Here is a 26,968-nt window from a genome sequence, read left to right on the forward strand (position 1 = left end):
AAAAAAAAAAAAAAAAAAAAAAAGAAAAAAAATCAGACCAAAGGAAACTGATAAACAAGAATAGGAAAAGAAATCCCTGCAGCGAAATGAACCAAAAGAAAACAAAGTGATAGACTAACCTATTCAGAGCTGGTTCACACTGATACTGACATAGCAATACGCATTATAGGTAACCAGACATATGTATTAGACAAGAGGCAAAATGATCCGCCCCACCTCTTCCCCATTCTCCATCTTGTCTTTTGTCCCTCTAGCCACCAGAGAGAGCAATTTGGGGCTAGATCCTGGTAGAGGAGGCTGAAATTCTGAGCTTTACCAAATATTTAAATATTAGGGGACTTCCCTGGTGGCACAGTGGTTAAGAATCTGCCTGCCAATGCAGGGGACACGGGTTTGAGCCCTGGTCCAGGAAGATCCCACATGCTGCGGAGCAACTAAGCCCGTGCACCACAACTACTGAAGCCCGTGTGCCACAACTACTGAAACCCCGCGCACCTAGAGCCCGTGCTCTGCAACAAGAGAAGCCACCACAATGTGAAGCCCGTGCACTGCAACAAAGACCCAACGCAGCCAAAGATAAATACATTTATTTTTTAAAAAAATTTTTTAATAAATTAATAAATATTAGGAGTGGGGGTAGGGTGGAATGAATTGGGAAGTAGAGCTGAAGGGAGAAACTCAGGGGATCTGGAGACAGGAAGTGTTGAGTTCCTCAAATCTTCCACTGATTTTCTTAATTAGCTAACTCTTTAGCTCAAAGATATTCCCTCTAAACTAATAAACAAATGCTAAATTCACTAAGGAGCTACCTTATGAGCCTGACAGATATTTTTACCCATTGATAGTCAAAATACCAATCTCTCTCTCTCTCCTCCCTGCTCTTTTACTTCTCTTTGGTTTCTAGAAGAACAGCTGGTTGGAAGCAGCGAATCAGGAAGCGAAACAAGGGGAGACAGGCAAAGTGGATACAGAGTCGAATCTGTGGCTGTCCACCTGCAGTCTGGAAGCTGAAACAGCAGCAGTCTACTTTAGATAAAGACGAATTAACAAATTACTACCTCACTGAAGGGGACCTTCAGGTAGCAGAGACCTTCCACAGCCACCCTGTGTTCTGACCACTTTCATTCGACTCTTCTTCCTTAGATCCCCCAACCAAGAGTCCAATCCACCTGCCGTGCCGAAAATAAAACCCCTCAAGGTTTTTATAAAATCATTTTTAAAAGATCATGAAAGAGTGAAGAGAAGTGGGAAGAGGAGATACTGGGGATGAGTGTCCTTCGTCTTTTGAGAGTCCAAGAAGAGTCCAAATTCAAGGCTTTTCCAGCTCTGCTCCAGCTCCAAGAACCTTGCAGGTACCTACAGTTGTCAAAGCCCGGACAAAAAAGGCAGTAAGACCATCAGCACAGGGTGACCCTGTTGCAGAACGTCTGCAGGGCCACTGTCTTCTTGCTCATCCCGGGAAGACAAAGCTGTCTTTCTTTGAGAGGAAGTGTGAGAAGCTACTCAACCTGCACCTGCAATCGTAACCAACAAGCAGGAACAGTTCTAGGACAGAGCCTGAGACTGGCCACCGTCTCTCCAACACCAACACCTACAGCTTATCAGTCAAACCAAGACAGCAGGCCCTGCCTCCTGCCAGCTGCCAGGTAGCTCAAGAAGCAAACTGGGTCCCCACCCAGGGAATCCCCATGGCAGGGTGAACGGCCATGTCACCAGGATGCTAGTCAGTCGGTGAGTTTCTAAGGGCTTGGGACACTTCTGCTCCCTCCTCTGCCCATGCTGTTTGAAAGCTGTATTAGCATCCACACAGACCCCACCCATGGACACCAAAATGCACCAACATCACACAGCCTTGGACTCTCAGATCACTTCAAACTCTTCACCACTGTTCCAACTAATACCAAAATGGGCACCTTCCGATAGAAAGCTTTTTCCCCCTTACGAAATCTTTGCTAAGCATAAAAATTCAAGAAGCAGAACCACTATAACTTCTGGGTCAAATGTCAGTTTGTGATATATAATATTGTAGTTTTCCCCAAATTTCATCAGCACTGAGTATTTCTAATATCGAATTCGGCCTTTTATTTTTAGTTAAGAAAGCGATGCTTACCATGAAAAAAGAATCAAACAATACCGCAGTACGTCAAGGAAAAAAAAAGTATTTTGCATACATATGAAAACCAAGGAGGTCATTCAGGGCAAACCCAGTTCTTCCCTGTACACAGCTCAGAGCAGTGATGGGAGCAGCCCCTGGGCCACGTCACTCCCCTATCTCTTTCAGCAGCTGGAGCTCTCTTTTACCAGTTGAAATACTGCGAGGGTCCAGCCCACTGTCATGCAGTCTCCACTGTCCCCTGGGGAGATGGGGACCAAAGGGGTGCTTGGAACAGCAAGAGTAGCCACATCACAGAGGCTAAGGGAACACTGGCTTGCCACCTCAGGCATCTCTTCTTGGAGCCTTGGACATCCAGGCACCATTTTAACGTCAGAACAGAAGAGGGAAGAAAGCAATCATTTCCCCAAAGGAGGAAGTTATTATTTAAAAAAAGCCCGGAGGACTTCCCTAGTGGTCCAGTGGCTAAGACTCCACACTCCCAATGCAGGGGGCCCGGACTTAATCCCTGGTCAGGGAACTAGATCCCACATACCGCAGCTAAAGATCCTGCACGTGGCAACGAAGATCCCGCGTGCCACAACGACCCAGCGCAACCAAATGAATGAATGAATGAATGAATGAATATTAAAAAAAAGAAGAAAAAGAAAAAGCCCGGGCTCTAGAGAAATTAGGACTGGAGGGAGTTGGACCACCTATGTCCTGCTCAAGTGCAAGCCTAGTTCAGACTTTCATGGAATCCTGCCTTTGTCGCTCTGAGGCTTTTCATCTGTAAGTTCATTCCACATCTTCTTTCTCTCAAGAACATGGCACGTGCGTAAGCTCTTGTTTGTGGCAAATGGACCTTCTAGGAATCACATGTATTGAAAATAAGAGTATTGACCTTCCCGCTCGGCCAGGCTCACAGTTTGGTTCTGACCAGAACAAGGGCCATCTCATCAGTCCTCTCTCTCCAGTTCCATTAGGGCTGCCTGACACCCTATCTCGCACACTTGCTTCTTAGTTATTGCAAAGCTTTTACATATTTAGGGATCTTTTCCATCAAAATATTCTGGAATGGCTAGAGGCTCCGACACATGAATGATATCTGCTCACATGTGCTTTTTATCCAAGTTCACAGCTCCTGGTCACTGAGGGTAAACAGTGTTATCAGTGATTATTATGGATTTAGTCAAGTATGTTTCATTCCTGTCATTTATGAGTACTTGTGTTGGCTCGTATTTACAACGTCGGGATTCCGTCACTTTGGTAACCTTCTGAGACGACGTTTTTCCAGTGTTACAGTGACATTTCAAAAACTCAGTATTTACAAGCAAACAACATCCTCTGGCTCCACGACAGCGCGATTCAGTGGTAGCGGAACAAAGGGACACTGGTCTAGAAATTTCTTCAGGATGTATTTCCAACTACTTCTGGCTATCACTTCAGAGTCTAGGGTGGCCCCGTGGCCTTTGGAAGAAAGAGGCTACAAAGACATCAAGTAAAATTTCAGTGTTACCTGAGACTGGAATTCTAACTTGTGTGTGGGTCCACATGAATGAAGTCTGCTGTGTGATACTGACAAGTCTCTTAACATCTCTGAGCCTTAGTTTCCCATTTGCTACTAAGCAGCATTGGGCACCAGGTGACATTTAGGTCCTTTCTTACTGGAACAATCCATCCTAAAGATTTCAAAATTATACACAGACATAAAACTCATTATCATCATTTTTTTTCCATGTCCTACCTCAAGGTTATGAGGAAAAGAATCCTGTGCAGGAAACAGGGAGAAGCAAACCATTATCTACTCAACTCATCCACTTCTTCCCTTTTCCTACCCACCCTCTGCCAAGCAAGATGGACCAGGGACAGTGAAGGAGGATGAAACCTGAGTGACAGAAACACAGTTGGTATTACATTCACCCCTGAGCTTCAAAGCCTTTCCATTATCAGGTGGACCATGGTCCTTTCAGCAGTGGAGTAGAGAGGCGCTACCACCGACAGGTAACAGACAACGCAGGAAATACGCACCACACTGTATGCGATTTGTAGTTCCTTATGGGAGACATTCAAAATATTCTTTCTTGGCCCTCGAAGGACAATGCTCTTGATATATAGATTGTGGAGGTCATCATATCCTCTTTAGAAACGCAGTCTTTCCTACTGACAGAAAGAGGTCTCAGTGCAGGAAGCTGGATGATACCTAAGTTAACAGTGAGAAGAGAGCTAGAACCATCTACGAGAAGACCCTGTGGGCTACCGGCGATCACAAAAAGCTTCACCAACTTTATCCAGGGATAAAGAAGCAATAGAGAAAATGATAAATCTGGAGCCAAAGGACTTTGTCCCCTAGTCCCACCTCTGCCACTTACTATTAATAGCGACAAAATCGCTCTGAGTCTCTGTTTCATTATCAATAAAATGGGGATTAAAAAGAGTTCCTACCCCACTGGGGTCACAAGTTATATAACTTGTTATTGTTGTTGGTTCACTTATTCGCTTACTCATCCATCCACTGACTCTCAAGCAAACAGAGTGTCCCCTACGAGGCATTCGGGAGAGAGTACAGGCCTAGTCCTGGGCCCTCTCTGCCCGTAGAGAGCGTGACAACGCTTGGGAGAGCACAGTGCATCAGAGGCTACCCGAGCACGGAGGAGGGCCCCCTCCTTCTGGCCTGGATATAACAATGCGTGAGCTGGATCCTGGACACACAGTGTGAGTTATCTGGTAAAGGAATATAAGGAGAGGAGAATGAGAGGCAGGATGAAGATATCCCAGGCCAATGGAAGGGCCCTTGTAAAGACAGAGAGGACCGTGAAAGAGCACTCAAGGGCAGCGCGGGCAGCTCAGTACGGCTGGAACACGAGATGTGAGTGGTGAGTGTGAAGGCCAAGGCTGAAGGCTGAGGCAGGGGCCAGGCTCTCTAAATCCCGTTTAGGGACGTTTGGGGACGCTAAGGCTGGGTCCCCAAAGCCATGGAGGCATGCTAAGCAAGGGCATAACAGCACTGGGGATTTTTGGAGACAATCACTCCAGCAGCCTTGTGAGAGTGGGAAGGTGGAGGTGGAGGGAAGTGGAGGGGTGGGGACAGCAACAGTGGTGACGGGGATGCGGGGGACGGAGTGGGTCTATTGTATAGGAAGCAGAATGGACCAAATCTGAAAACTGCGGGCTTATGGGGTGGGGGAGACAGGATAATCGAGGACGGTGGCTGGGGGACAGTCACCAAGCCAACAGACACAGATGGAAAGACTAATCCTGAGAGGAAGTTCAATCAATAAAATTCAAGGTCAAAAGCACAATACCTGAGGTGAATTATCTCATAGGTAACTGCCAGATTTTACTCTAGCCCCTTGAAAAATATATGCGAATAGATGTGAGAACATCAATGTGAAAAGTTACGTGTTAGCGCCTCAGATGAGGTGACTACGCTATTATTAGCTCAAGTCCTCTCCCAAGACAGTGATAGCATGACCTTGGGGGGTGGGGGTGGGGTGCTATTTCACGATAAATACTTATTAAACACCCAGCTGAAGGTGTGGTGGAATGCAGTATTGTTGAATGTTCTGATATGTTCCACTTGCTCACTAAGGTTCTACAGAGCTGACCTAGGATGACTGCATTCTATTTCTAGAACAATACGTGTAAGTATCTAGAGCCCTGATCAAATGATCTGCGCCAGGTAACTAAGAGGACAGAGCGGACGGACTCCACAGGAGCCTCCAATCTTGGTTCTGTGAGTAGATCTGCAGGCACACTATGAAATTTGAGGGGGTAGTAGAGTTAGCTAGGGTATGGTGAAATGAAAATCTGCTTTGTAATGAAGTAGGAAACGGAGACAGTCTGGAGTCCACGAATGATAGGGTGGATGTGTTTTCTGCCATAGGGAATAGAGCAGAAGTTCTCCTAGAAATAAAGCAAAGGATAATCCCTTTCCCGACACACGAAACACCAAACTTAAATATTCTTTCCATTGAGAAAATGGCACCCACAATTTGCACTCTGAAAACATATCTTACTTGGTAGCTAAGTGGGAGTAGGAATGAGAGAAAGTGGTCCATATTAGTGACTCCCTGGCTGAGACAGTTAAGTGGCAGAGATGCAGGAAGACTCCTTGAGGGACAACGTCAGTAGCAGCAGCTGTTGACACTCTTCTTTGTCACATGTCACTGTCCACAGCAAATCTTTTACCACCTCTGGTGTTATGTCGTACCAGTCACTCTACACATGACAGTTCCGAACTGCAGAGCTCAGAGTGACAAACAGACCTCACAGTTCAAAAGTACTGGTAATAGATCTTTCCACAGGAGTGAATCACATCCAAGGAAGAAAAAGTTGAGTTGATGGGGACTTCAAAGGAGTGGTATAGCCTGAGTCAAGTTGTATTCTCCAACTTGTGCATGAGTTGTGTGTGAAAAGTTTGTTTAGAATTTATAATGCATTTTTCTACTAAAAAAACTTATAAAGTTGAAATACTTCTAAGATCTTGAGTTCTGATTCTCTTGGGGTTTTAGAACTTAATTGTAAGCAATGACCCTAAGACTCTAGGATTCAGGCTTGTGCCCACACTAGGCTTTGAATCCTGTGAAACATAAGAGGTGCAGAAAATATCCTAGTTGATCACAGACTGAACAAAATCTCGTAGGTCCAGGCAGCCCCCAATGGAACCAAATAACCATTGGTTTTAAGCAATATTCTTATCAAAAAAAGAAAATTCATCATTGAAACATGCAACTATTTTTAATCTGGACTGGTGATCAATAACACTACCTGATTTTCTCTCTTCTCTACGGTAACTATCACTAACATTTTTCTCTCACTTCATCCCGTGAAACCATCTACCTTTCAACTGTCATGAGAGGATATTTTCTGAGTCTAAACTCGCTTTGGGTCAGGGACCCAGCTCTCATTCCCTCTGTCCCTTTCACATACAGTCCTTTTGAAGAGCACAAAACATGCTTTCTATGATACCATGTAATGAGTAACCTTCATATTCTCCCAAAAGGGTACATAGTTTTCTTCCTATTCATAGAGTCGGCATGTTGTCTTTAGATTTTTCCATGACTATATGAAGCACATTTATAAACGTTTCTTCTTAGATATTCACTGTAAGAGTAGCATGATTAACTCATGACGAATAACTATTCATACTCACTACTATATAACCATGTAATATATATTGACACCCTACATACCTTAAGTGGGAATAAGGTTATGCTTAGTTTATTTCAGTGAATATTTTACTATTATTTCTGTTTGGATAAAAATTATTTTATAGGCATCATTACTGACCCAATCTTCAACAAAATATACATGTTAAGGTAAGGGATTTAATCCAATAGGAATCTACGTATATATGACTTGTATGACCTACTGACTCATTCCCTCTTCATATTATTTCCTATTCTGCTATTAGGATGATCAAACGGATCTCAGAGAGGCTTGTAAAAATCTCTATGAAAGCACAAAATGAGTTAAGGTTTTGATCGCGATTCTGTAACCTTTATTTTTATTTAATAGTCACTTCAGAATTAGAGGTACATTTTAGGATCCTTTCCCTTTGACTTTATTTATACCGTGTTGATGGTAGTCAGACTCAATGTTTCCTTCCTGTAGCTTGTGTGGTACTTTTTTTTTATATGTAAAGATGAAGGGAGAAGGAAAACAAAAGTAAGAAAAAAATGAAAGAAACTTACCATCAGGGTATGAGAAGAGCTATCTACTTAGCTAAATAAAAGTAACATATTTAGTGATTTGTAATATAAGAATAAAATGAACTCGCTGGGTCTCAGGAGGTCTGCAATATGCAAAAGGTATCTTGCCAATTTAATTGAGGTAGGAGTTATTTAATTTTTTACAGGTATAGTTTTCAATAAAACTACATATGCCTATAATACTGCAATGGCAGATGTGTCTCGATTATTAGAGGTGGGCTCAAGGGAATATATACAATGGATCTTGAAATCTGTAAGCAGCTGTTGGGGGGGGGGCGGTGAAATGATGGGGGAGGGCACTGTACCACACACATGTTCCTTAAGTGCAGCGATGTTTTGTTATTTTACTGCAGGTGTATTACAGAGATGAAATTTAATAACTTACTGTATACAATACCAATAAAACTGAAAAGATTCAGTGCCCTGCTGTTCATTACTGTGGTACAAATGAGCCCGGATTATTCTGTGTGCATGCACGGGCAAACCCCGACACAGAGACCCCTACGTCTAGAGCTCTGGAGGATGGCCACTGCTTGAAAAACCTCAGGGATGTTCTTCCTTAATTGCTTTCTTATCACTGAACTCTCATCCCAAATTCACGTAAACGTGACTTTGAGGTGGGTTAAAAATAAGATCTATTTGGTATTTTTTTTTAATGTCATAGAAAGCCTTCTTCACCAGAAGAGGTCTTTCGAAGGGACGGGTTAATGGAATGGAGGGATATATAGATTTCCTTAAGTACCATAAGAATGTTAATATATTGTGATAATATTTTCTATTCAACAGAATCTAGGGAAGGGCTAGTCTAAAGATGCTATCCCATCAAAATGTGACCTCTCCCTTTATTAAGTACAAGAAACGTCTGATAGAGACAAGCGCCATCCTGTGAAAAAACGTGTGTGCATCAGAAACGCTAAAGTAAATGCAACTACGTGTTAGTGCCGGTTTTCTTCTCCCAAGAACTTACTGCTGTCAGATAATAAATAACACAATGAACGTAAAAGGTACTTGCTTTAGGAAGCTCGGTTTAGTTTATCTGTGAGTGAAAGCATCTGTAAAGAAATCCACATAAACACTGAGAACACACACGCACAATTTTTCAAAGGATGGGGTTCTTCAATTCTAAGCAGGTTACCACTATCAGGCACAGCAGCAGACTCAATATCTGTCCCTTTCTTAAATATTTACTTCTAAAAAGATTATGGGGTTTTGTCGGTAACTTGCAGTGTTCCCACTATTTTAACTTGGGGTTTCAGTTTTAAGAGTTTCAGGAGACATTTCCTAAGGATGGAACCATTTCAAGTATGATCACACACAGAGGAATAAATGTTTCTGCCATTTCATATTGAAAAGTGAAATTCAGCATTCTTCTGATGCTGAATGGTGAGTCTACTGTCTTTTTTATGGAAAGAAGCTATAGGGCTATAGTGACGTCTACAGGATGGGTAGATATATTTCAGCATTAAACTTTACCAAGTACACCTCAATTGCTCAAAAACAATTAAGTCAATTGTTTGTTTAGTCATTAACTGATTTTCCCTTTTCTCTTTACATGTCAAAAGTATAAAGATGAACTGTAGTCCTAATTGCTAGTGGTTATTAAAAACCCCTCAATACTTTTCATAAGAAAAGAGAAGTTAATCCGAATATTCTGGTGAAATTTCATTTAGGATGTGAGGACACCATGTTTTTGGTGTCTCATGAATCATCTCAAAGCAATGTCAAAGGTTTTTTATGTGTTACCTGTCCTGAACTGTTTAGAAAACTTGCCTATACTCCTAACACATATTTGTCATTTTATATATGACAAAGTGAGTTCAATGTCATAAACAAAAAAATTATTGGGTCACATTTAAAAGCCTGCTAAAAGTATTGATTTAGAACTTTCTATGTAGTTCTTGTATTTGGGGAACAATAATTTGATCTACGAGGAATCCAAATTTGTGTAATTGCAAACCATATTCTGCCTGCATTGCACAGAAAGGAAGGCCCAAATATAATCCATACATTTTTAAGAAAGTGCTCGTGCTGTTGCTAAAATGTGAATTGGCATATTCTACCCCAGCCTTGTCACAGGAAATCTTCATTGGTTTTAATGAAATTGCACATGCTAATTCTGAAGATGTTACAGAATAGATTATTCATACAGGCACATGTGGTGTATTTAAAAAAAAAAAAACAGAAAAAACAGGCTGGGCTGTAAGGAACCGTGTGGCCTGCCCTCTTCTCTGCCTTTCCAACCGTGTTCAGGGTTGACCCTGAGAAGCTACTCCATTCTAAGCAATGTGTTAGACCCAGATTCTCCAGTGGGCCTGGAATCTACCAAAAGTGGTTTTCCAGATGGGCTCTCATACAGACCTACCTGAGTTTAGAAACCTCACCATGAGCTCAGGGCTCAGGGAACCCAAGTTGGAAAAGCACTGGCTTTAAAACCAGGCATTTTAAAGTCCAAAGCCTGGCTCTGAAACTTAGCTAGGGTGAGATCTTGGGTCTGCTTAATTTTTTTTTTTTTTTGCGGTACGCGGGCCTCTCATTGTTGTGGCCTCTCCCGTTGCGGAGCACAGGCTCCGGACGCGCAGGCTCAGCGGCCATGGCTCACGGGCCCAGCCGCTCCACGGCATGTGGGATCTTCCCGGACCGGGGCACGAACCCGTGTCCCCTGCACCGGCAGGCGGACTCTCAACCACTGCGCCACCAGGGAAGCCCCCATTTTCTTAATTCTTAAATGAAGATAATAATAATCACCCCAGGGGTTTTTACTGGCACCTAGTATTAGTCCCCCCAGCTTCCTCTACATTGAGCCCAGACTAAGGTTTAGAAATTCACTCATCAGCCATGTCTGGGTTGTGAGTGGACGTATGGCTCCACTATCTCAGCGATCCTTGATAGAGTTACTTCATCGGGCATCACAGCAACCCACCTGACTCAGTCGGTCAGCCACCGATGGTCAACCTTGCGAGATCTTTAAGAACAATTACTAAAATATAGAGGAGCAATCTGAGAATTTGAGAAAAACCTTGGTGCTTATAAAAAGATTGATCTAATAGGTGGGGGTACAAAGATTGTCACAAGGTTCCAAATTTCAGCAAAAGAATACTAGAGTTTGTGTACAAGGAAACATAGCCTATAATCACATCTTTCCTCCTGCAATTAAAGCATTTCTGACCATTAGCCTGAGCCATAAGCTATACCTTAAGAAATCTGAAGGATGCTTTAATACTTCCAGTCTCCTCCAGGTAAGGAACCATGTTTAATACAAGGATTATTAACATTTTACTTGTATATGTATGAACACTGAAATTGACAGCACTGAAATGAACAATCCAATAAAGCTCCTTAAAGAAGAATGTCAGCTATAAACGTAGAAGGAATGATGGAGTTTTAAAAAAATCACTAGTTCAAAACCCTCTGGGTTCAGGCAAGTGTCATCAATGCATGCTAAAACCATCCGGTCAAAAATGGTTGGGGAACAGGGATCTATGCCCAGTGCTAAAGTATAAACACAAAGATTGTTTGCTCACTTCGTCCCAGCTTACCTTATAAATACTACCAAATGTAAAATAGATAGCTAGTGGGAAGCAGCCGCATAGCACAGGGAGATCAGCTCGGTGCTTTGTGACCACCTAGAGGGGTGGGATAGGGAAGGTGGGACGGAGGGAGATGCAAGAGGGAAGAGATGTGGGGATATATGTATATGTATAACTGATTCACTTTGTTATAAAGCAGAAACTAACACACCATTGTAAAGCAATTATACTCCAATAAAGATATTAAAAAAGAAAAAAAGATTGTTTGCTAATTACAAAGGGGAAAAGGTTTCTTTACAATGGACCGACCTGGGGGTCTCCACTTCTACCAAGTGGTTCAAGTCAGTGTTAACAGTAGCAACACATCTTGACATTATACGCCTCCAGATGAAACGCAGTATGAAGCACATAGCATTAACTATGAGATACTCAGGCCGAAATGTTTAACTTCCGTCTGAATCAGCTTTTCAAGCCGAATTTTCAATTTGTAGGCAAGACAAGTGATAAATTAACAAATTAAACAGCACCACAAATAAATAATCCAACAGTTCAAGTAGGGGACATATTTTTCAAGACAACTGGCCTGCTCTCTTTAAGGTAAATATCACTTTTTTTAAAGTTACAGGAACTGTTCTAGTTTAAAAGAAATTCTAAAGAGACACAGAAGCAAGATACAATGCATAAATGCAATGCCTGGGGGGAAAAGGAGCGATGAAAGACATCTTCATGGGGACAAATGAAGAAATTTTCATCTGGATTGGGTATTAGGTTAGGAAACTACTGTTAATTTCTTTAGGGGTGATAACTGTATTTTAGTTAAATAGGTGAGTGTTCTTAATTTTCAGACACACGATGAAAAATCTAGGGGTGAAATCTTATCTGATCTGCCGCTTAAAAACGGGGCACTGAAAAATATATATACTTACACATACACACACCCAAGGCAAACGTAACAACTATTAACAACTGTTTAAGTGGTACTCCACTGTATTATGTTTTTCAACTCTTCTGAGTTTTTGAAATTTTATACTATATAAGATTAAAGAAAATTCTGTAAATTAAATAAATGGTGCTTGATTCTCCCCCTTAACGTCCAGAAAGCTGCTGGTGGGGATTGAAGGGAGGGTATATAAGACCTTCCCTTTGTTTTTCCCCCTTATACCTAACACTTCACTTGAGGGCCAAAAAATATTTGTTAATCAACACAGTGAAAAAATGGCTCCATTCTCCCCTTTGGTGTGTGTTGGGTGGCTGTCGGGAGAGGGGCATACCCATAGCAATGCCCCCACAACAAAGGAGCTGCTGACCGAAAAATAGTGCTTGGGGGCAGAGTCCCGATGGCATCACCCTGCAGATTTGGTCCCTGTGATTTCTGACACCATCGTGATTTAAAATATTCTGTCCCACCGTCCACACCAGCAAATTCAAAAACCACAGGCCTGGAGTCTGACCTTTGGTTCCAATAACGCACCCACTAGAAGGAAACCAAGAACATCTCCAATTCCCTCCTTTGGGAACCTTCAGACCTAGAACAGTGAGGCCACCAGGCTAGGACTCAACGCCAAGAAAGTCAGTGATGAGTGACCCTCCAGGATCTGATCTCTATGTCATTCCAGGGTCTGCACTGCACTTTCGAAGGAAGGGCTTCCAAAGGACTTTCTTTAAGAGGGTATGATGTCTGGTTTTCGGAGACAGGAAAAGCGCTGCTCACTGTATGGTTCTCACACACTGCTATTCAGCCTTCACTCTCTCAGAATGATTCCTAAAAGTGATGCTGGGGAAATAAGCCTCAGGTCGTCACAATCCTCACCCTGCCAGGTACAGAATTCATATAGGGCAAGATAGAGCCGACCTGGCCCCTGCCCTCCGGGAGTTTACAGACTCTGGGTGGAGACCAGCATTCAACAAACATCAATAGTGGCACATTCAAAAAGCACCATGAAGGCAAAGCAGAGCGCTAAGGCAGATACATGGATGGAAGAGGTTCCGACGAAGGTTACGTAGGACCAGGTATGAATGACGGCACACTATAAACAAACATTTAACCGTAACGCCAAGTTAAAAACCAAGACGAATTCTGCTTCCACAAGACCTAAATAGCTATTTTCATAAGAAGAGACAAAGGATTTCACAGCTTTTCTGTGTATATCCTTTCTATTTTGATTTCAGATAAGAAACACTGGAAGGGTCCAAAAGTTTTAGAATTAAGGAATTTGTAGTTCTTTTTGTACCAAAAATAAAAAGAACTAAAAGAAGAAAATCCATTCTTAAATGTGTAATTCATTTCAGAACCAACTACAGAGGTTTAATTTCAATGAATCCAAAACAACTTGGTTTGTGAGTGCACTGAATCACATACAGAGAAGACCTTTACGTGTCCTCTGCAGCTGCAAAGTTTCTGCAGTTTAACAAAGGTATCTGAGATTAGGCCTAATTCTTAAATCCCGTCAGTTTTAAGATCTAAACATCAAATAGCTTTATCAGCATAGTCCTATTTGATTACTTGCTGAGAAAGAAAAAGAATGTGGATAAGGTTAGAGCCTTGGACTTCACTAGAGAAAACAAGATACGGTCTGGGATATTCAGTTGTGGGGTTTTGTATAAAGATTTCGAGGCATCTTACTGATTTTCAGAATATCACTAATTTTCACTGCCTTTTAAATGAAGTACATATGCAATATATTCCTATGTCTTGAATAATCAAAGTAAGGCAAGAAATCTAAAAGCTTTTTCAAGGTCAGTGGCAACACTAGATTTTGAACACAAGTCTTTAAATAGAGCAGATTCCTATAGAACATTCTAGGAAATCATCAAACCTAGCTGCACATTAGAATCACTTGGGGAGTTGTCAGAAATGCAAAGGCCCAACTCATAAGATGCGATTTTAATTGGTCTCAGATAGGGCCCAGCTCTCCACATATCTCACACACACACACACACACACACACACACACGCACACGCACAAAATCTTGCCCAGGAGATACTAATAAAGAAACCATTGCTTTAGACTTGAGCTATCTCCCAGAAAGAAAAGACAAACACTTCCTGATAATCAATACTCAACTTCCATTTAAGGGGAAAACTTCTGCCTTAATACCAAGCATTTGTGTTGACATCACCACCTCACTCAAAAACAGTAGATCTCGGGGAAGATTAAGAAAGACAAAAAAAGTTTGCAGTCACCAAACATCCTATTCAAAGCAGCAAAAGAGGCCAAAAGTAAATGACATTTTTTCCCTTTTGTCATGCACAGTGAGGCCCATTAGGTATTAGCTATTGGTTATCGTATTAAGATTGGACTATCCTGTGAAAAACTTTATTTCCGCTCATTTTCATTTCTGTCAGACTTTCCATTATAAATTTTATTTTCCCTGCCAGTAAAAAAAAAAAAAAAGTAGTATGAGGTTGCAATTTGGCAAGAACATTTCAAGCCTGGGTGTGATTTCCGTACTCCAATTTGATTTAAATTAGTTTTGCCATATTTAGTGAGAACTAAAAAAAGTCCGTTTGGCCACTTTGGTTTCTATGGGTTTATTTTCTATACAATTTCGAAAGGCTGAAAAAGTCACCGAGTTCATTTCTGATAATTTTATATGGAAGTGCATTAATGAATTCATATCATCCCATTACTATTTTCAATGAAAACAATTTAATCGCTAATAAAGAACCCGCCGGCTTTTGTTTCTCAGCTAAGACACCCACTTTTAAAAAGTCCCATGTCTATCACTATTAGTGGTACATCCTCAAGAGACACATGACGGATATGTATTTTTTTAACCTGATGCATTCTGAAACAACAAACATTGCAAAATAATAATTTATTTCTCCAGGACAGCATTTGGCTACCTGTTGCTTACCATCACTATTTCTCTGCACCAAACAAAAGGCTATTGGAACTGGAAGAAGCACGTTCATACGTAACAGTGCTCATCCCTGGAAGTCCACAGGACACACTGTTATAATACGATAAAGCAGTTTTTGGAGCCCCTCAGGGCACAGCATCTAAAGGACTTCCATCCAGCATCTCTATAAAGTAGTAAACACGAGAAAACAAAAAGCTGCCTCTCCACGAGTCACTCACCTTGCCACACAGTGGGGAATCGGTTCAGCTGTGATCTGCTATTTAGACTTGAAGCCCAAGACACCGAGACTCTGCCTTTCTTTTGGGTTTGCATAGCTGGTGTTGGAGACAGGGATTCAAAAAAACAATTCGGCACAAGAGAAACTCACTCACTGGGAGACACACTAGGGTCTGTTCTAGTCTCAGATTTCACCGAAAGCAGAAATTCAAAATATGTACCCTTTTCCTCTCCAGCCCCGATTTCCTCAATCAGGGAATTTCCAAAATTGTGCTCTTTGCTTTTCTCCTTAAGTGATCACACCGTTTATGGACACTGCTGAGCCCAGGCTAAGCAAAGAGAGAGTCGGTCCTTGCAAGACTCACAATCACGAAGCAGAAATAAGGATGAAAGAATCTCCACACTCCACGGCTCTATTATGAAGACTTTTTAAGAAAAGCGGATGCAGCCGTACTCCTGTATACAACAGAATTTTCCTGGACACAAATGTCTCAAAAGGAGACATTCCCCAGGCCCAGACATTCAGCCATCACACGCCAGTCCGTCCACCTCTAGTCCACCCTCTGCCCCTTTCCACTTCTCACCTTGTGTCTGCCAAAAAAATTAACTTCAGTCTCACCCGAGGGAAGTGTTGCCCACAAACCTAGGGAGGGTCTGTGTCCCAGCACATACACTGACAGACTCACGCGGTCTGGATGATGCTTTCACAAGTTAAGGGGCCTCGCGCTTACTCAGCAGAGGAAATCTTTGTGTCTGGGAGGAATCACGCCAATTCCTATTAGGAAGAAAGGATACAGGGGCGAGGAAGCCTATTCTCTCATTGACCAGAAAAAGAGGCCCGTCGAAAACAGAGACCTCTGCCATGACCATCAGCGAACAGGAAGGATGTTGTCAACTTTCTTCTCCCCCAAAACTCAAACGGCCTCTGCCTTGACCCTGAGAAACCAGATACACAGGAACAGGCTCTTCGGCAGGAATTGAGAGCTTTGCACCAGAGACTCGGCGCTAGGAGGCTCACTGCCGAGCTATCTACCCCGCACATTTGCACTCACATTCCAAAGATGTTTCCGTTGTGCTGGAATGGCTGTAAATTTCTTTCCTGCGGAATTCTTTCCAGACAAACTGCCATAAACTGTACTCTGCAGCTTGTGCAGCAGGAGCGCTTAACCCAGCACCGTTCACCTCATCACAACCAATCTTTCAGATGCCAAGTATGACTGAATGGATGGCTGGGCCGAAGGATTAAACTTTAAAAATGCAAATCTATCCAGAAAAAACAAAACAAGACAAAACACCACCACTCCACCAGAATTCCGCCTTTCGTGATCCCTGACTGTTACCTAAAGGAAACCTTCTCGAGCAGGCTCTATTTAATGACTCAAACTGTTTGCTTACGTTTTCCAGGATCCATGAAACAGGTTGTTTTTTAAAAAAAAAAATCAAAATGGATTTTTTTTCCATACCATTAAAGAAAACGGGAGGGTGAGAGGGTTCAGGAGAGCAAGCATTCCCTTCCCAGCACGAGAAGAAGGTACGCTTCTGTTTGGGTGAATAATAAAACACTAGAAAGCTTTGAGTCTGAAAGAGGATGATTAAATTCTATCCAGAGTTTTCCAAAGTAAGAAACCCACGCCCTTAGAAAAAGAAAGTCTAAATCTTAAGAGGAAAAAAATAATAATAATAAGATTTGAAACATGTGATTAGTACCGATACTGAAATTAAAAAGAAAGCGTCTATAAAAACTCAATTGTCTTGAAACAAAGCTTACACTTCTGGCTCTGGATAGTATTTTTAGAACTGGGCTTTCTCTGCAGAGTTGAAAGTATGCAAATGCAGAGTGCCCAGACACACACACACACACACACACACACACACACACACACACACACACACGCTATACCTTTGTATGACACTGGCATTTTATTATTTAATTAAAGTACTCTTATTTTTCTAGCTCACGCATGCTTCCCTTGAGACGGCTTTGCTGTTAGCCTGCTGGCCTTGACTTCCAGCCAAAAACAATTCAGAAACAAAAAGGGACAACAAATCATATTTTCACAGACATTTTTATCCCTCAATACAACCCTGTTTTCACACAACATCCTACAGCCCCTATGAAAACTATAATTTAGGGCAGTAGCCACCCGAACCCAGGATCTGACACATGGCTGCACGAAGCATTTCCAGGCTAAGAAATTCTTAAGTTCTTAATTGCAAATAAACTCTTTTGATAGAACCACTTTACCCGAGATCGCTGGTTTGCAAACAGTGCCACTGGTACCGGCTGATGGATTAAAAAAATAACAACAAGCCAGTGAACACAATTCTGATACGATGAGGTGTTTATGACTTCCACGCTCTGTGTTATTTCATTACTTTTTAAAAAGAGACAGGCATCGGCAGATTCTCAGTGCATTAGTGCCACAGTCTAAAACGCATCATCTAATTTACAAAACAAAGTGATTTACCAGGTTCATTCTCTCCAACCCTTTCCCAACGCGAGATTCTCACTTACCTGGTGGCAACCCTGTAAATTTGATTCTCTCCCATAAGATGAGTAGGAGCCCCTTTCTGTTTTACCTGCCAAGAGAAACAACAAAAAAAGTGTAAATTGTGTTTTTCTTTAAAAAAAAAATCTCCTCCAGGTAACAGACATCCACTTCTCTTCCCCGATGTTTACATACGTAAAGTAGGCACTACTGGCAATGTATGCAAGCAAGACAGGGAATAACACTTCCTCACTCTGGCTATGATAAACTGGAAAAAAAATATCCTTCATTCCTATTCTTAGCCAAACTGCTCCACACTTCCAAAAACTGTCATTCCAATGGCCTCCACTTTCTCTAACAAACAAATTGTCATTCCTTATTTTCACTTTCTTTCTCTCTCACAAAATTTAAACAATTTCATTTTTATTTACACAGCAGGCAAATTATCTATGTAATGACCCTAGCCTAGTCATTCCCATTGATTATATTGGCACTTAATGGTGAGGCCAAAGCTAATCAATCAGGGCTCTCCAGATGGTGAATAAAGCAAAGAAACTATTCAAAATTCTGGGACTCTCTCTCTCTCTCTCTCTCTCTCTTTTATTTAAACTCCCTTTCCCAGGAGTAAAGTCCATCATGATAAAGATGATCACGGAATTTACATTTGGGAAAGAGGGCTTTTGAAAAATTGCCCACTCTGAACCCAGCTTCAGATTCTACCAGTAGAACAAGGGATAATGGAACGTCAATGTCTTGTGTCAATTCTAACAACCCAATTTTTATCTGTAGACTGCTCTGCAGAGATAGATAAAGGCTCAGATGCTATTTGGCCGTATCTAAGGGTAAAAATCAAGGCTGCTCATTTGTTTCTTTTAAAAGTGTGTTGAGCCTTAATAATCAGCAAGGAAGACAATGAAACCACATTATAAGAGATCTAAGCAGTAGAATACACCTAGTGACATGTAAAGAGTCCTTACAGGAAACAATCCATACCAGGGCATTAAAAAGGGCTAGTGCCGCCCACGTGCCCAGAACACAAAGCCCACCCCACCCAAGACTGAAGGATACTGTTTTCCTTCAAGACTAGAGCTTAAGGTACATTGTCCTCTTTACCCAGGACTATACTATTCTTTTCTCCAATGGGAAAATTCAAAACTAGTATTTTGAGGGGCTGAATGGATCCTTTGAAGTTTACAATGCCCAAGTTTTCCCCCCTCGACTCAAGTTAAGATAAATGTTAGAAGTAACAGTGTTCATTATGATCTTTTAGTTCAATGACAATGCTGTTAGAGTATGCCTTCTTGACACCACACAAAGAATGTGTCTTTGATAAATCTTATATCTGGTCAAAGGCATACCTTGTATGTAAGTCACTATATATGTAAAATGGAAGATGATTTTGAAGAAAGCCAAACCTGAGCCTTAACATTAACCCTCTTCCCCAGTATTACCTTTTCCACTGACTTCAGTGAATCTCAAACTTGGGAAAACACTCCCCCCGCCCAACTCCTGGTATAGTGTTCAGTGCAAAGTAGAAAATCAATGCCCATATCAGTTTCAATTCCAATGAAACAGGACACCATCTCAAGCAGTGTCAGTCCTGGGAGGTCTAAGAGAATAACCTTTCACTGTATGAGGATTTTGCATTAAAGAATAGATGCATTTGCCTGTTTCAGAAGTATAAATGGTCATAAAGACATATTTACTCTTCTGTGTAAGTCAGATGTAAGCTACTTATAGTCTTTAACTTCTCTTTATAAATATTACTAACAGATAACAGAAAAAAACTCTACCTTTTATGAGCTATCAAAGGATGTACGTCCTTCCTGAAGCTCTCGCATCTACAAAGCTTCCATACAACCACAACATGATTCACTTTGACATAATATTCACTTGTTTAGCAAATAGAAAGGCAGATAGGTCAGTAGAAAGGCAGACAGACAGACAGACAGAAAGAAGATAGATGAGGTAGAATTTACTCTGACTTCCTAGGAATTTGAACATCTAGTGCCCTGTTTTGGTAATTTCCAAAAACTGGAAGGAAGAAAGGCTATCTATGTCTTTCTCTAGAAGAAATTACTGAAGCTATCCCCTATAGAATTTCACCACCTGGCATTATTTCCCAACTCAACTCCAGCACATAGACCTGGAGAGACGAATTTTCCTACTAGGATTTGTCTCAATTCATATATATATATATATATATATATAAGTTAGGTCTATTCCTTTCATTCTTTTAAAGGTAAAAGGGGTCCATGCAAATAGTAAGGATGTGAGAGAGGGGGGAGAGAGAGAGAGAGAGAGAGAGAGAGAGAGAGAGAGAACATGAATAAGAATAAATGGGAGAGAGAAGAGAGAGGAAGGGAGGGCAATAAAGAGAGGGAGAGGTGGACTGGAAAGAACAGGGTGTAGGAAGGGAGAGGAGGGGAGCGAGGGGTGATCAGAGTATGCATTCACGCTGCACAGAGTCCCCAAAGTACTCTTGGCTGCAAAGCCCCAGCATTCTTTACTATCATATCACATACAGACTGCTTAATCTTAATTTTGCTTGTTAAAAAATATTTATCCAGATACAAAAATAAACTCACTGCAAATTACAAGTTGTCAGGGTTAAAAATCTACTCCTGTTTGTGTGGGGGAGGATAAGAGACCAGCATAGACATGAATCATTCTCAGTAATTTGAGTGTTTCCATGACATCAATGGGCACCCGTCCAGGACTCTGTCGAAGTCTGTGAGGTACCAAAGAGGCAGCGCAGCCAGCAGGAGGCTGGGAGGTGCACTTTTTTTTTCCTTTTTTTTTTTTTTTAAGGATTATGCTCCTTGTAAAGATTTCATCTGTAGCATCCACTTTTACCATCAAATAGATCGCTCCACAGATCCTGAGTGAACACATTTCATCCTGATAGTGTAAGCCTTTAACTTTATTACATCTTTTTGTTCGCAAGTTCAACTATAAATCTGTCCTCAGAGCCCAAACCTCTGTTTGGGAGCAAAATAATCAGGGACTGTGGATAAACCCAAGCACCTTCTCAAACCTATCATATCTACTCCTCTAATTTCCTAATGACAAAAAGCAGCCATTTTACAATGACACCTCATTTCCAAGGGAAAAAAATATACATCTTTTGTGTAAATTGTCCATTAAAAATTAGCTATGGTCTTGATGTCGGTCTTCCGCTTAAAATGTCCGGGAACATTTGTTTCAGATAATAAAATTCTCAAGAGCACTGATAACATGTTTGAGTAGGATTCTTAAGTAACTATCTGTGCTCGCGAACACAAAAGCTCCTAAATATGTGTGTTTACTCTGTGTCAGGCATGGATTTTTGTCACTTATACCCACTGGCTGGCGCGGACAGCTTCTTTCCTCCATCCTTCGCCACCGACCTCCCCCCGTCCCCACAATCACAACGGAGCTTTGAAAGAGCTCAAGATTCTATTTTTCCAATATTTAAAAGAGATAGCAGTGATGAACAAACCCGGCGTGTTCACTGCAGAATTTTCGAGACAACCCTCCGGTACTAGAATGCGACAGCCGCTGCGGACATTTTTTGGCACCAAGACAATGGTGGCACTGCCAAGCCCCATGGCTAAAACTACTCAAAAGAGGCATAAGGGTAGCATTAATCGCTCAAGTCTTTTACTGCATGGAGTACTGTTGTCCATATTTTAAAAACTAAAAGTACCCGTTAGTAACATTTGTTGTATGCCCACCAAGGGGCGGGGGAGATTCTGAAATATACACCAGGAACAAATCTTATCAAGCATTTGATTCATTTTATACCTAAAAGGACCAAATGTTAAATTTTGCTGCTGGTGACGATTTGCCGTGCATGAAACGAATAATCTAACCTAATGGGGGTACACTGAAGGCTGAATGAAAGCTACAAGAGAGGATTTCATAAACTAAGTCGACATATTGGCTAAACAACTTTCTTCTGCAAAAATGATGTATACAAGGAACGTGTAATACTATGTCACAATTTTTTAAATTAAGCAAGAAAAACGCTGTAAATGAGCAGACACAACATCTGTCAATCAATCCTTCTAGAGACAAAGGAGCTCAACGCGCAGCCCCTTCTCTAGAACAAGTCGGCATCTACAGTGAGCAAACAATCAGGAAAGTCAACACGTGTTTTGTCCAAATTGAACCCATCAGCTGTTAAAACCTATATTTAAATTTGATTATTAAAAATGGCACCAATGGGCAATCAATAAAGGAGTCACTTGCTGCTTCTGTTGCCCTCGAAAAACTCAAGCTAAGCAGAAAATATAAGCTGCTTCCAATGATTTTTAAAGACCAATCCTTTTGCCGATTGATTCAGTTGTTCTTTATCTTGCTGCCCCACGAAGGATAAGGAAAAAAAAATTTTTTTTAATTTAGGGGGAGTATGATTAACAAATATCTATTAATTCTAAAGTTAATACTTTTATATTCTTACATAATTTTCCATTTGACTTCTAATTTTTCTTCCAATATATCCATGGTATCCTATTGTAAGGGAATGTCATGGGAACTGGATGAGAATGAAAATATTACATGAAGGAAAAAATTGGTCTCAGAAGTTCATTAACTCACAGGGATACACCTAAGAAGTATCACCTTCAGTAGATTACTACACCTGGACAGTTCTAATCCATTTGGAAGGAGTGAGAGACAGGCAGGAACAACTTATCCATGATACTATTTCTGGAGATAAGCTGTGACATGGATGATCCCACGGGTGGTTGACCAGTAGGATAACAACAAGGTCATGTTTGGGTTTGTAGCCTTTCATTCTTAAAAGGCCACTTTTAACATTACATATAAATGGTAGGGAGGCTTCCCTGGTGCCGCGGTGGATAAGAATCTGCCTGCCACTGCAGGGGACACGGGTTCGATCCCTGGTTGGGGAAGATCCCTTCTGCCACGGAGCAAACTAAGCCCATGCGCCACAACTACTGAGCCTGTGCTCTAGAGCCCGCGAGCCATAACTACTGAAGCCCACACACCTAGAGCCCGTGCTCCGCAACAAGAGAAGCCACTGCAATGAGAAACCCATGCACCGCAACAAAGAGTAGCCCCCGCTCGCTGCAACTAGAGAAAGCCCGCGTGCAGCAATGAAGACCCAACACAGCCAAAAATAAATTAAAAAAAATAAAAATAAATTTTAAAAAACGGTAGGTATTTCACCCACCACTGAAAAAGATGCACCTGTACAGTGGAACATATTATCCTACGAAAAGCCTTGATAAAAAAATTATCTGATGCTGTAGGACAATACCCAGCAAGGCTGTTTCATGGCTAATCCTCATGCTGGAAACCGAAGAACCAGCCTTTTGTTCCCTGCTACCAGACTAAGGAACTCATCACAACCGCGTGTGAATCAGAATAAATCTCTGTCGTCCCTGTCCCCAACCCCAAGCCATCTTTGGTTACCCTATAATTTTGGGGGGTATATTGAAAAGAGTATTTCATTAAACAATAACGGGAAGGGTGGTTGCAAAAATATACATGAGGTTATAATTTACAGTTCTTTCATCTTTCCCGCGCCCGCCTTTTCCTCTCTTGCCCACGTAAGAATACCTGAGTCCTTGTCATGTATTACCCGCTACACAAAAGGGTTACGTAGATTGCTTCATTCAATCTACACAACAACCCTGTGAGGCAACGTAATATAAACACCACTTTACAGATGAGAAAACTGAGATACAGAAAACTGCCCAAGGTCACAAAGGCAGTAAGCGTTAGAGCCAGGATTCAAATCCTGCCAGTTTGATTCCCATGGCTGGGCTCTTAGCACTATTCTGTGCTGCTGGAATTTAAACTCTGAAAAAAAATATCTACCAATAAGCGAGAAGCCCAATACTGAAGACTCAAATCCCAGAGCTCAAAACACTCATGAATTTGATATGAAATTAATGAAAGTGTCTTAGAGGTGGTGATAATTTACATTTACATGGTGTTTTATTCCTAAAAGGTCTCTAGGTACTTTAAAGCTGTGCAAATGATGTACACCAGAACCTGTGACGTCACACAATAAACTGCAACCATCTCTAAGTTAACTGGAAACAACTAATTGACAAAAACATGGCAGCAAACTGCATCTCTACACATTCCATATGTGAAGAACGTGACTTCATATCAATGCATAGAGAAGAGGGAAAGTAAAAATATAATTATAGGGGCTTCCCTGGTGGCGCAGTGGTTGAGAGTCCGCCTGACGATGCAGGGGACACGGGTTCGTGCCCCGGTCTGGGAAGATCCCACATGCTGAGGAGCGGCCAGGCCCGTGAGCCATGGCCACTGAGCCTGCGCATCCGGAGCCTGTGCTCCGCAACGGGAGAGGTCACAACAGTGAGAGGCCCGCATACCGCAAAAAAAAAAAAAAAAAATATATATATATATATATATATATATATTTATAGGACAACACAACACTGCTCACAAGTGTCTTCTGTGGGATAGTAGCCCGACAACAGCCTCCAAAAAACAAAAGGGAGGCAAGTCAAAAGGCCCAGGAAATGTTACAAGCTGTCTATATCCCTCCCTGACAGGTAGAAATATACGCTGTATCCTAGCATGTTAAAGCCTCTGAGAAGTCCTGCAGTGGAGACATTTAATTTCATTTAATATAATCTTTCCTAAATTTATTTGAATACACATACCTGTCCCATCTTTTTGCCTATTAACACAAGTTCAGAGGAATCTGAGAAACTACCACTTTAAAAAACTTAACATTTCAAAGCATGCACTGGGTTAATATATGTTGGTAATATTCTACCAAATAAATAAGTTTAACATTTGAATTTTATTTTAATTGACCTAAAAACATCTTCGTCTTGTTGTGATGTTTCCATGCAGATACACCTTTGTGGTTCTGACTAGCCGTCAACTTTAATTTTCCCTGATTCTAGCTTGGAGGTGGGAGTCTGGGTTTACAAGAAATCAGAAGCTGACGTTATTCTCCTGATTTCTAAAATTCAGAGAAGACCACTGGTTCTCTCCTGCAGAATCTTACTATACCAGGAGGCATTTAGAAAATCCAAATTTAATAAATGTCATGCTAAAAGAGCTACGACTCAATTCCAGCAGATAAAATAGTCATTCTACAGCCTAGAAAATTCTCTTCATCCCCCTCTTCCTAAATTGAGAACAGAAAGAAAATTTTGGGGAAAAGTGATCAGGTACATAGTTTGCAGCAAAGGATGATGGGAAATAGGGGCCAAGCCATTTTCCCAGGAAAGACTAACATCAGTGCTCACTTTCACTGATGTTCTTAAATCATCAAAGTAGAACACTCAGTAATGATCTAGAGCTCTGACCTCAGAAAATTATGAGTTTGGGCTGCTTTCTGTCATTGATTCACCCCATCTCATCCAGACACTGCATTGCCTTCAAAGCAGCGAGTGTACCAAAATTCCAGATATACTTAAGAGTATCTCGAGGCACCACCCAAACTCTGTATTTGGGGCGATTCTGAACATGGTTAGAATCAATATTCAATTATCCTTAAAGCCCTCACATTTGCAAAGCACTATATAGTGTGCAAAGTAATTTAACTTACATTATTTAAGACAACAACATCCTAAGAATTCCTTAGATGGGCATTTCAACCCCTATTTTTATAGAGGAGGTCACTAAAATTCAGAAAGGGTAACCCACTTATAACAAATAAGAGAGGTTGTACAGATATTAAGAGACGAAGCTAGAACATAAATTACCAACTCCTGTACCAAAGCCTGTTTTTACAATACGCCGCCTCTTCTTGGAGTATTCCAGATGTATTACTGGTTTCTATTGTGGTAACAAAGATGATTCCACCTGTCTTTTTCTCACTATGTAGCACAGCCCTCTCCTCAATTCGTAGTAAGTCAAAGAGGCATTCTCGAGTCCTTTGATGGATGAAAATATTAGAACTGGTAAACATTTTGAGTGACCACCCTCTGGGACACCAAAAATCACCTTCTCAATGCAAAATGAAAGTACTGCCTTATAGATTATTTCACCTACCCTAGACCAACAAAAGCCAGAATCATCCTCTTCCTCGGTGTCACTCTTAGGAGAAGTGCACACATTATCAAATGAGAACACGTGAGTTTTATGCTTTCTTTTCCCAGTGCAGGAAAATCTTTCACTGAAAATAACACTAATTCCACAGAGTGTGCAATTAATCAACATAATCATGGGGATAACTTAGCTCTTTGGGGAGGTGTGTCAAATAACTCTTTAAGGCCACTAAAGTGCCACTTGAGCCACCAGAGTAATGATTTTCTGAATCAGCAATTTGTACAAGGGTCCCCTAGGGGCCTGAGGGACTAAGGCTAACCCCGAAATCAGTCAACTTACTTCTAATGCGTAACTTACCACTGGTTTTACGTGAATAAGATCTTAATGGCTCTGCCTGCCCTATTTTATATTTTTATTACAGTTTGTGCCTATGGTGACTGGGTATAACCAAGGCAATGAAAGACTTTGTGAGGGCCTCTGAAGAAACAACATATGCATTTGAAATCTTATTTTTTATTTGAAATACGTAATAGTTTTTCATGTAAAACTGAAAAAGGTCAATCTTGCGATACACACGAAAGGCATCAAAAGCAAACAGAAATAAAATATTTTTGTTGTACTCTTAAGAGGAAAGGAAGATACAGGATGGGTGTGGAGAAAAGCAATCTCCTGAAATTCAATTCTATGGCTCAAAACCCCTGCCCATCATGAGAATCATCAGTAAGACTTTTCTTAAAACAGATTCCTGGGTTCTCTACCCCAGGGGGCTTACATTCAGTGGAATGTGGTCCAGAATCTCTGTTTTTTTAAAATAAAACTCCACTGGTTAGTCTAACAAGCCACAGATAAGAGTAACCAATTTAAGTGAACAGGTTCAGCCTTCAAGGTTACTTTAGGTGAAACTCTCATAAACCTGGTAAGCTGGTAGATAACCAAAAAAAAAAAAAAAAAAAAAAATCAATGACTATCTAATCCAACCTATTTAATTGGATTTTTTAAAAGTAAACAAGTGTTGATCTCCAATACCCTTTCAGACAGTTACATTTTGTGGGTTAGAGAAACCTCTTCCTGGCA

At 41.2% G+C, this 26,968-nt stretch overlaps 1 protein-coding gene across 18 annotated transcripts in view; it reads right to left on the minus strand.

The window, feature by feature from the left end:
- The window catches only part of TCF4 (transcription factor 4), a 360,826-nt gene that overhangs the window by 161,500 nt on the left and 172,358 nt on the right, over positions 1–26,968 (minus strand). For 16 of the 18 annotated variants that reach the window (XM_027118574.1, XM_027118569.1, XM_027118572.1 and 13 more), the window contains one exon: positions 17,929–17,993. In XM_027118574.1, coding sequence (XP_026974375.1) covers positions 17,929–17,993 — 65 coding nt within the window. Of the gene's footprint in view, positions 1–4,123; positions 4,227–15,997; positions 16,177–17,928; positions 17,994–26,968 lie in introns of those variants that run through there. The other 2 variants (XM_027118582.1, XM_027118581.1) reach the window with 2 other exon arrangements.

This window comes from Aethalodelphis obliquidens, unplaced genomic scaffold, assembly GCF_003676395.1.
Source record: "Aethalodelphis obliquidens isolate GAN/ISIS:26980383/991018 unplaced genomic scaffold, ASM367639v1 scaffold19, whole genome shotgun sequence".
NCBI lineage: Eukaryota > Metazoa > Chordata > Mammalia > Artiodactyla > Delphinidae > Aethalodelphis > Aethalodelphis obliquidens.